This window comes from Austrofundulus limnaeus, unplaced genomic scaffold, assembly GCF_001266775.1.
Source record: "Austrofundulus limnaeus strain Quisiro unplaced genomic scaffold, Austrofundulus_limnaeus-1.0 Scaffold411, whole genome shotgun sequence".
Lineage (NCBI taxonomy): Eukaryota > Metazoa > Chordata > Actinopteri > Cyprinodontiformes > Rivulidae > Austrofundulus > Austrofundulus limnaeus.
The window spans coordinates 20,253-31,411 of NW_013952813.1; the positions used below are offsets into that span (position 1 = coordinate 20,253).

Below are 11,159 nucleotides of genomic sequence, written 5' to 3' on the forward strand. Positions count from 1 at the left end.
AAAGCATATTCAAAAACAAAACAAACAGATGCCATAGTTAAAAATAAGAGGTAAAAAGGTTAAATGTCATCAATCCTGCTTCCTCTGTTAGAAAACAATCATTTACTTTTTAGGGCTACACCAGAATTTAACGTAAATATACTTTTTCATTTAAATGTTACTTAAGACATTGAAGTGGACTTGTGGATCAGAATATATACGGTATATAAAGATTATAACTAAACAACGTGACATATTCCTTTAAACAAACATTTTGTAATTAGACCATTTTAGTCAGTCTGAAATCAAAATGCAAGCACACAATGATAATTAGAGAAGACATTTAATTACAAATACAAAAGTTTATGGTGAAGCACAAAAATAAAAGACTATATTTTTAAAGAACAATCAGTGTTTATATATTCAAACAACTGAACAGGCGAATAATGAAAATAGATTTGAAGACGATCAGGTTTTTCTGAAGAGAAGTCAGAGAAAACAGAAGTTTTTAATCTCCTGTTCCAAGTCCTACAAAAAACAACAACAAACCATTAGAATACAGTAACATAAATCTGATATTACCTTATTAAACAGTACAGAAAATCTAAAACTCAGATGTTGTGCATCAGCTTTTATCAGAGATCCTGCAGCTACACTGACTTCTGTTCTTTAAAAAATCAGAACTAATCAATAGAAATCTCTTACTAACCTGTATTAGTGCTGTTTTGTTGTAGTCTCGCCTGTGTCTGTAGATGTTCTGACAGAGCAGAGCATACAGTTTCTCCAGCTTGTGAACCTCGTAGCCTTCAGTCTGTGCCACTATTTTGTCCAGAAGCTCCTAGAAACAAGGAGTTTAGTTCCGTTTGGAGAAAATATCAGGAATAGTGGGAAAAAAATGACCCTCCCTCCAAATATAAAAACCACACACCTTTAATCTGTTTCTGTCCACAACCAGAGGAGGTGTTTCCTCGTTCAGGATCTGCAGAGCTTCGTCTGAATCAACCGTCTGCTGCTGCAGAACCGTGCTCTTCACGGCTCGAGTCATTGGCCTCATGTGCTCTGAGACGAAACAAACACAGCAAGTCTGCTGACATACTGACTCAGGTTTATCCTCTGAAACCCTAAGAACTATTAACTGAAGTATTTAATATCCAACCTGTTCCTGTTTCCATTTCTGCAGTGGTGTCAGCAGCTTCAGTCTCCATCGGCTCAGCGGGACTCGTCAGCTCTGCAGAATCTACTGGAGCTGCTTCTTCAGACCGGCCCTTTAAGGTCTGAGAGTCTGATTGAGTTTCAGTGACAAATTGTTCGTTGGTAGAGTGATGTGTATCCGTCTCTGCACAACCCTTTTTATTCGTGTTAACTGAGATATTTTCATCATTCACATCGCTCTTATTTTCACTCTGCTCTGTCTGTTTCACAACTTCATCCTCTGTACTTTCCACCTGAATGTCCTCTTCAGCAGCTGGTTTCCTCTCTTCTTCCTCTGTATTTTTGTCCTGACTCCTGTCTCCTCCCTGAACTGCTACAGGTTCTGGCTCTTTTCCATCGTCCAGCTGATTCTCATTAGCTCTACTGGCATCAGGACTCTCCACTGCTCCTTCCTTCTCAACCTCACCCTCATTATCTCCATCATCTTCATCCTCATCAGAAACAAACTGTGAATCATCTCTGGGCACCCGAGGTGAAGAGTAAGCCTTTTTCTTTGGAATGTAGCCAGTAGACCAACGACTTTTTCTACGTTTCTTCTTGTGGGCTGAAAGGACAGAAGATGCTTGGTTTTAGTCTTTTAATTGAAAAACAGAGAAAGTTGTCTCTGCAGCTGAACTGACTTTACCTGTGAGTTTAGGTGTTGTGACAGCAGACACACTTGTGCTGGTAGCAACCACAGCTGTGGATTCAGCTTTGTGACTTTGTGGGGCAGTGTTGGTGCTATTGTCTGTGGGAAGTTTGGGCTGTTTGGGAAGGACGTGGTAGAAGGTCGGAGTAAACTGTGCGGTGGAACAACCTAAGTTCAACAAATAAACAAATTATTCTAAAAGCATTTTTATCATTTGTATGTGGTTGTTTTAAAGCGCCTGTGACATGCCTATCCTTCAGCAGTGTTCCTACAGTTTAAGGCAAGTTAAATTTAAGACCTTTTTAATGCCAAGTGAAATTAAATTTAAGACCAATTTCCTAATAAACACAGATGACAAACAAAAAAATAACTAGCAGAAACTCATAAACCAAGGTTTTTTTGTTTAAGTATTAAAATATTGCTGATAGACCAATTGTTTTATCCATATATAACTATAGCAGAAACATTCTTAGCAGTCAGTTTTAAACTTAATTTAATTTCTGGAAATCCTCTAACGACCCAAATGCTGTAGATGAAACCTTACACCAATGTTTTGTAAGAAAAGTGAATGCCTTTTTGGAAAGACAACATTAAATTTCACGTTGCTCAGATGAACAGTTGTTGAGATATTTGCATGTGAAATAACAGGAAGTGATGTCAAAGGGGAATGTCTGCATGTGAATGTTTAAAAAATACTTTTACCAATTATTTTAACATTTGAAATGAATTACAATCATCCTATGTACAATGTGTTAACATTTTTAAGACTTCTGGAGGATTAATTTAAGACATTTTAAGGCTAAATAAGGCCTTATTTTTAGATTGATGAATTAATGCCTTTTAAGACTTTTTAAGGATCTGCAGGAACCCTGTTCAGATACAAAAAAGTCAAAGAAAACTTTGTTCTATTTAAGAAACCTGGCATACCACACATTTTACCCATTTGGACACATAACTGACCTATTTTCTTTTAAACTTGGCAAAATGGAAACAGGAAGTGACATCAAAGGGGAACTCCTTTAAGAAAAATAACTCACTGGTCTTTATTGAAACATTATGAGTTGAACTCTGTCTCGTTTTTATGTTTCTGTCTGATAACAACTCAAAATTATCTAAAAACAGATTCCTCTCCACAGTCTGGGCTGTTCAGCATTTTAGCTTAGCTCTGTTGTCATGCAGACATTCCCCTTTGACATCACTTCCTGTTTCTTCACATGCAACTATCTCAACAACTGTTCATCTCAGCAGCCTGAAAATTATTTTGTAAAATGTTCTCAGTGGTATCTTTCCAAAAATGCATTTGCATTATTACAAAAATTTTGATGTCACAGGCACTTTAACCTGCACAACACATTTATGCAATTTCTTAATAAACTGTTACCATACTGTGAGGTAACTATGGTCATAATTGTAAATCAATAAAAAATATAAAAATAATAAATCTAATGTGAAAAATAAAGATTTACGAAAACAGAAACAAAGCTTAAACCTTTAAAATATAATCCTTTTAAGTGACAAAGTTATTTTAAGGTAGAAAGCCATCAGCCTGACAAAAATAAGCGTGAATTTTAAGTTATTTTGTGCAAAGAACAGCACAAAATTATGCTATAATTGAAAGAATGTAGCATTTCAAAAATAATAAAGTTGTATAAATGCAAAAACAGTCAGTTCACTTAAACATAAAGCAACAGCATAAAGCAGGCCTGCTCCGCAGTTCTGCCATTTTGAACTTTAACTCAGTTTACTGCCACTCAGCAGCTTGGAATGTCCAAGCAGTCCACAACTTGTCTAAATGAGAAGATTTGTATAAATTGAAATCAAGTCGAATCATGAAATGCTTAAAGTCTCCCACCCCTGATGATAAGCAGTTTAATATTAACAAAACCTAACTCAGAACAATAGACAAGGCAATTTCAAAGAAAACACAAACATTAACCTCTTGTCTTTCGTGACTCTTTGATCTCTTCACAAATCTTCTCAAAATCTTCATCCAGTTCTTCTCGGATGATGGCGTGGACAGTGTCCTTCAACGCACACGCTCGGTGGCGAATCTGACGATCTGGAGCAAACATAACCATTGTATCATTTCACACTTAAACTGAGAGGGAAAAATAATAAAACCATGCACAAAACTCAAACAAACTGTGTGTGTGTGGTACCTGAAGGGTCCCTATCTGGGTTGTATTCAAGAGCATTCTGCCAGATGAGATCCACATCCTGGAGAAACTCTTTGACCGTTGCGTACTGATGGAGGTCTATCCTAGACATAACTGTCGACAGGTCCATTGGCTTCTTGATTACTTCAGCATAATCTGGAACCTACAAACATATGTTGCAAGCATAGAGAGGACAATTAACACTCAAGACTGTTATTACAAGTATGGCTTAATTTATTTTTACATTTGAAAACACCATATCTGCATGACAAAACTCATTTAACAGCTATATCAAGACACTAGCTGCAGCACTGCCCTACAAGTCTGAGTCAGAAACAAGAAAAAAGGCATTCAGTGCTTTACACGGTTTCAGTTTAAACACCTGAGCTTTAAGTAAATGTGATAAAAAGCACAATAAACAGCTACCTCCTCCAAATCCACAGGCTTTGTGAAAGCCTTAAAGCGTTTATCTTGAGAGAGGCGGTTTGTGACGTCACGCAGGAAGAGACGAAGCTCTCTGAGCGTATCTTCCTCTTGGTCGGCCAAACGTCGACACTCCTCTTCTGTTAGCTGACGTGGCGGGGGTGGAGGGGCAACTGGAAGCACCTCTGATGCATGAAGAGCTGAAAATTATGGAGAGGGCAGAACGAATCAGAGAAAGAGAAATTATTAATGTTAAGCTGCAGAAATAACCACATGTATATTAAAATAGTTCCATTTTGTCTGAGATGAGAAATATTGAACTATACCACCAATTAAGCTTCATTACATTCAAATTATCCAATTTATTACATTTTGCACAGTCTGCACTGTGGAGGAAAATAGGTTTGATACTGGTTCCAAGAATATTTTATGGTTTGGTACATGATTAAAATGATCATGTGTATTATGTTGTCAAAATAATTAACTTTAATATTTGTGAATCTTAATATGTCATGGCTACTGACATGTAATACTGTTCCATTTTGATTACAGATTGTACAGTCAATTTTTATGACTCTTGTGTAACTTTGATCTTGTCAAACTTGGGTCATGAAGCCTGTTATTTGATTGGCTGTGGGATTCGTACATGCTCTGATCATGAATGCTTTCTGAAAGCTGATTGGCTCATGGGTCAAATGTGCAGGAATCACTGGAGATCTGAGATACTGAGCTTTTGAGCAAGAGTTTCACTCATCCTCCTTATCACCATCACTTTGCCCCCAGAAACAAACCCTAACTGAGCTGTTTTAATGGTATCTTCTGTCTGGTCCAGTTGTCATTAAACTGGAAGAAAACTAAACAAACCAAAGGAAAAAAAAAGCTAAGAATGTCTTTTTGATATCTCTTAAAGTGGGCTTTATTTGACCTCAGTTAACTCCATTCTTACCAGCTTTCTTCTTTGAAGTGGGGGCTTTTGCAGCCTGATTGAGGATAAGATCCTCAAAGAAGTCCCTCCTCTCTTGGCTGGTGGGGACCGGGGCATGAAAGACCTCTCCATATTCAACCCGAAACAAGTCCTGCACCTGAGAACAAGAAGATGAAAGAGATAGTCTTATGAAAAGAACAGATCCACGTCAGTCATTTTAGATTCAACACAATTCAAATGTTCGTTTTAACATAAAACTCAAATGTTACGCTTGTCGGTGCCTACAATAGTTTTAGATGCAGTGTGGTGATGTGCCGTACCTCCATACTCAGGTGGTCATAATGTATGCTGCAGGTAGCTAGCAGCAGTATAGGAGAGAAGGGAGGTATGGAGCTCAGGAGGCTTAGGAAGGTTGCTCTGAGTGCAGGACCCACAGTTTCCCACCACTGTCCGATATGTGGAATGTACAAGATACTCGGAGAGGTTCGTTTGGCTTCGACAAAAATCTACCAAACAAAACAAACCAGATGGACATTTATGATACTACTCATTACAATGGCTGACATCAAATCTAGAAAGACTAAAGACTTTTCTTTACCAGAACCTTCAAGTGGAACAAATGGAAGAACATAAAATAGATTATTGAATTAAACAAAGCAAAAACAAGGTAGAAAAGTAAGGTAAACTGCTCTTGGGACAATCAGTCAATAGATTAATGATGTAATAATAGTTATTTAGGTTTTAAAAGAAAAAAATCTATTTTTTAACTTTCATACAATAATTTCTTTCTGTTTCAGAATAGCCTTTATGTGTTTTACTGCTTGCAATTAATGCAAGAACATTTTCTGGAATTAGCTGAAATATTAATAATTATCTGCTGTTTAAGCATAAACGTAAAAAAGATTATTCCCCTAAAGTTCAGTGTTCATTTACACCAAGTTCCAACATTAAATGAGTTTGTCTTTAGTACATATTTATCCCCATCTCCCACAACATAAAGAGATGGGGCCCTTGAACTACAGTTAATGTAGCAGCCATTATGGCCAGTGAGCTCCATGAGAAAGATCCCATTGAATTTGACAAGACTGCAAAAATAACTCCTGACTTAACTCAATGCCTCTGTTTATAGTAATAGATTAAATGTGAACAGTTATTAAGTATCTACAGTACTTTCAGAGTTCAAAGTATCTCTGTCACCTGGGCACAGGCTTCTTCTGGTGCTGTTGCACTGACTCCAAACAGGACAGCCAGATCTAGAGTGTAAACAGTGAATTTCTCCAGAGCGTGAAGAACAGCTGGACCCAGATGGGAGGTCTGACCTGAGCCGGGTCTGCCCTCCAGGAGGAGCCGGGGACGATAGGATGTCGGCTGGCTCAACACACTCCTACACAGGAGATGAAAAACACACTTGAACAGCAGCAAGAATTTACTTTCAGTGAACCTTCAGAAATCTAATTTATTCACCTAAATGATATTAATTAAGAGTTTGAGCTCGGATACAAGATTAGCAAATAAAGATGATGAATAAAATGAGTATGAAGCCGTTTAAAAAAAATAGAATCCTAAAAAAGCTGAACAGTTTGTTCCAATATAATCTAAAATTTAAATATATTTAATACAACATTTGTAACTAATGGATGCTTTCATTTTATTATCTGAGGGACAGGTCTACCTGTTGACGTTTAGAAGGCTGAGAGCAGAAGGTATTTTCAGCTGTGTCTGAGAGTCCAGTCCACCGGAGGAGACTGCAGCATCCTCTTCCTCACTGAACATCAGTTCATCCTCAGACCCTCCCCAGGACACATCTAAAACAACCACATACAGTAAGAGCAACTTATGTGCGACAAATACAGGATATCTGCAGGCTTTAGCAGGTCAAATTGAAGACTTTTTAATGCCACCTTGTATTAAATTAATGACCAAAAAACAACTATAAATTTAGGTGATGGTTGGGGGATTCTGCTGTTTAACAACCAAGCATCACATGTGTGTCACTTAATGAAACAATGAATATAAAGATATGCAGTTCTCTGGATCAATTAACTGTCCTGTACAAGTGCAGATATTTAGTTAAACATCCAACAAAAAAGACATCTACTAAATACTTTCATGGCATGAAGCTTAACAGGTGTTTTAACCTCCGGTTTCATGCACACAAAAAGTGGTACAAACTTTACCTTGTTGTCTTTTTCTGTTTAATCCCTGCTCCGCATGAGGAAAAACCTGACGGACTCTTTGGAGAATGCTCTGTAAAGTGGCGTTCAGCAGAGGACGAATGGCAGGTAACAAAGCTTTAGCTGGTGACACTACAGCCCTAAAAACATTAAATGAGTTGAATCAGTAATATGCTTATCAGAATCATGAAAAAGGATGATAATAAAAGTTTACTAAGAGCTTCTCTACCTTTGGGCAGCTGGCACCATCTTAGACATGGCGAACAAGAAGTCTTTGTGAGTGATGATGATGGAGTTTACATCCAGTAAAAGTTTCTGTGATGAAGAGTAGATCTGTGGGTAACGCCGCCGCAGGGCACACAAGGCTGCCTCTGAACTCAGAGCTTTGATATCTGCTCCACAGTACCCTTAAAAACAACCAGACTGCTGGTCACAATTAAGATTCTCAAGAAATACAGTCTGTACATTCAAAGTACAAAGCCTTCTTGTCTAAAAGGAGCACAAGGACAATTTTACCAAGGTGTTTAAAGGTTAATACTTGGTAAATTATTCAAGTTAATCTTCCTTAAACTTCATTGTTCGTGAAACAAAAGTAAAAAGAAAACTCTCTCTCAGATGATGAGCAGAATGTTTTTTATAAATGTGTTCAAACATACCAATACATTTATCTGCAAGTTCCACCAGGAAAGCCTCAGAGGGTGGAGGAGTCCACTGCCTGGTGTGGATCTTCAGAATCTCCTTTCTTGCCTACATGAGAACATAAACATTCATGTTCAGAAACAGGTCAATTATTAATCATAAAGTCACTTGTGACCAGCAGGTGACTCACGCAACGAGACAGTCAACAACAAGAAGTGTCAACTCCAGCAGAAAACGCTATTGGCTACTTCATTGTATGCAATGAGCGCTGCTTCATGCTATTTAATTAAAAATATAATAACTTTAACCTCTCTGTCAGGCAGGCCAAACAGGAACTCTCTGTCGAAGCGTCCGGGTCTTCTCAGAGCTGGGTCGATGGAGTCCAGTCTGTTTGTGGCTCCAATAACGACAACTTCTCCTCTGCTGTCCAATCCATCCATTAGAGCCAGGAGAGTCGACACGATCGAACTGGACAGAGACGGGAAAATATATGTACAGGTCAACACCAGCCCCACTGTAACAATAAAGGACAGGGACTGGATTTAAATTGACTTGCCGACCTATGAATCTGGTCCTGGCGGCTGGATCGAACCGGTGCCAAACCATCAATCTCATCAAAGAAGATGATGGACGGACGCATTTGATGAGCCTAAAAACAAAACCGTAACAAGCCATTACAGAAATACTTTCAGACCTGCCAAGAGTAATATAAGGGTGTGATTTTAGTTGATTGTAAACAGTAGTCTGTGTTATATAAGATTTCTTAATTTGTAGGTGATTATTTTCTGCTAATTAAATATTAGTTTCTGTAGGAGAGTATAAAAATACATCTTCAATAATCACGTAAAGGAACATAGTATAAGGAATTGATTTTACCTGATCAAACAGGAGTCGTAATTGTCTTTCTGATTCTCCCACCCATTTACTGAGGCAGTCAGCTCCTTTTCTCATGAAGAATGCCACCTTTCTTTCTCCCTGACTGCACTCATTGGCCAGTGCTCTGGCTACCAGGGTTTTCCCAGTGCCCGGAGGACCGTAGAAAAGACAGCCCCTGAAAACAAGAGACAGAAAAAGGGATGATGTCTGAGGCAGATGTAAGACAAAGAGAAGATTCTCTAGGCAAGCAGAGGAGAAAAACAAATATTTCTGAGGATGACAGTAAGACACATAAAAGCTTCTGAAAGTAAAGTATTTTAATATTAAGTGGAATTTACTTTTATAGCACCTTTCGAGCCAACTAAGCTACTCAAAGTGCTTTCTAACATACAGTCATATGAAAAAGTTTGTTAATTTTGATAGATTGGATAAAAAAATCAGTTAAATATATCATATAGGAGACAAACACAGTGATATTTGAGAAGTGAAATGAAGTTTATATGATTTACAGAAAGTGTGCAATAATTGGTTAAACAAAATTTAAAACCCTAATGGCTTGAGACTGCTCTAGGAGACCATGTTTCAAATGTTTTTGTAGTTTATCATAGGGCTGCGCGGTACGTATATGCAATAGACGGTAAAAACGGTATGAAGTTGGCCTAAGGTAGAAATTTACCCTCTACCGTCCTAACGTCATTACATCATCGCACCTGTGTCAGCATGGCTGTGAGTGCAGAGACAACTGAGCAGGAGTTTGAAATATAATGAAGAAATTCTAACGTTTAAAAACATGTATAGAGAGAACAAATCCTCAAAATTTCCTCCTCCTGCTGTAGAAAAGTTACGTAGTGTCGCGGGATCATTTCCTCCCTCTCATTGCACGTTGGGCAGAGCGAAGCTTTAACAACTGTAGTTTTTCACACCCAATTGTCGGAGAAAAAAATGTTTATGTATTGTTACCCACAAAGATTATTTAAATAAAGACGTGGACGTTGTTCAGTCATAAATCCATCTTGTAAAGTCGGCTTCTGCTCTGATGATGAAGATGATGAAGATGAGCGCGCAGCAGAGCAGCAGCTGATAAGTTTAGCAGGCAGAAGCTCATTGTTTGGCAGGCAGATATTAAAGCAAAAATGTTGGGTTTAATTAAGATTAGTTTTCTGCAAAAAAATTAAAAATAAAATAAAACTCCATTATCTTAACTTTTTATGATAATTTTCTACCACGATATATACCGTTACCGTGAAGGGGTTCAATTTATACCGCGATATGAATCTGAGGTCATACCGCCCAGCCCTAGTTTATCATATCCATAGATGTCAGAGCTCTAGACTAACTTTTTGCACTGGTTGCACCGTTGCGCCTAACATTTTTTCTTAGGCGCACCAGCACTAAAGTTAGGTGCACTCAAATTTTCAACCACGTCACACGTCACAGACTGCAACGAACAATCAGGACAGCTGAGAGAGTCGTTGGTGCTCCCCTGCCCACGCTTCAGGACCTGMACACCACAAGAACCAGGAAACGGGCAGAGGAAATCATGTCAGACTCCACACACCCAGGACATAGCCTCTTTCAACTTCTCCCCTCCAGCAGGCGCCATAGAGCCCCATGCTCAAAAACATCCAGACACAAAAACAGCTTCTTCCCCCAGGCCATCTCCCTGATGAAAAATCCCAAACACTAGACCTCTTAACTAGTGCCTAATGTATATATTATTGTATGTAATCCACAGACTATAATGTTTATACCTTGCTTCCACCATATATGTGTACTGGAGAGACAACATCTGCTGGAAACAAAGTCCTTGTGTGTGTCATCATACAATATGCCAATAAAGCTGATTCTGATTTAACATCAGAGTTTTACAGGTTATCTTTTTAATCACTGTTCATTAAGGCAACATTAACTTGAAAATAATTAGTTACTATAGTGAACATAATGCTCTTTATTCGAACCAGAATTGTAGACATTTAACTTACTGAAAAGTATTTAAAGTGATTCTATAAAATTCTATGTGTAAATGTTTAAGAGCTGAACATATTATAAACATCTTAAACATTTCATGGTTAAATTTTTTTAGACACCTGCCCCTCAGATGAACAACTCCTGTAGTTTGACCCTATGGATCTTTGGCCTTGGATAAA

At 38.1% G+C, this 11,159-nt stretch overlaps 1 protein-coding gene across 1 annotated transcript in view; it reads right to left on the bottom strand.

Moving 5' to 3' along the window:
- Positions 1-306: 306 nt before the first annotated feature.
- Positions 307-11,159, bottom strand: part of atad2 (ATPase family AAA domain containing 2) — an 18,193-nt gene continuing 7,340 nt past the window's right edge. Inside the window, exons 6-23 of the mRNA XM_014024180.1 lie at positions 9,013-9,187; positions 8,697-8,785; positions 8,445-8,604; positions 8,154-8,244; positions 7,727-7,904; positions 7,501-7,637; positions 6,996-7,128; positions 6,521-6,707; positions 5,644-5,829; positions 5,345-5,480; positions 4,402-4,598; positions 3,979-4,138; positions 3,756-3,878; positions 1,817-1,987; positions 1,136-1,735; positions 908-1,038; positions 689-817; positions 307-507 (exon numbers count right to left, since the gene is read on the bottom strand). Coding sequence (XP_013879634.1) covers positions 469-507; positions 689-817; positions 908-1,038; positions 1,136-1,735; positions 1,817-1,987; positions 3,756-3,878; positions 3,979-4,138; positions 4,402-4,598; positions 5,345-5,480; positions 5,644-5,829; positions 6,521-6,707; positions 6,996-7,128; positions 7,501-7,637; positions 7,727-7,904; positions 8,154-8,244; positions 8,445-8,604; positions 8,697-8,785; positions 9,013-9,187 — 3,022 coding nt within the window. The 3' untranslated portion in view covers positions 307-468. The remainder of the gene's footprint in view (positions 508-688; positions 818-907; positions 1,039-1,135; positions 1,736-1,816; positions 1,988-3,755; positions 3,879-3,978; positions 4,139-4,401; positions 4,599-5,344; positions 5,481-5,643; positions 5,830-6,520; positions 6,708-6,995; positions 7,129-7,500; positions 7,638-7,726; positions 7,905-8,153; positions 8,245-8,444; positions 8,605-8,696; positions 8,786-9,012; positions 9,188-11,159) is intronic.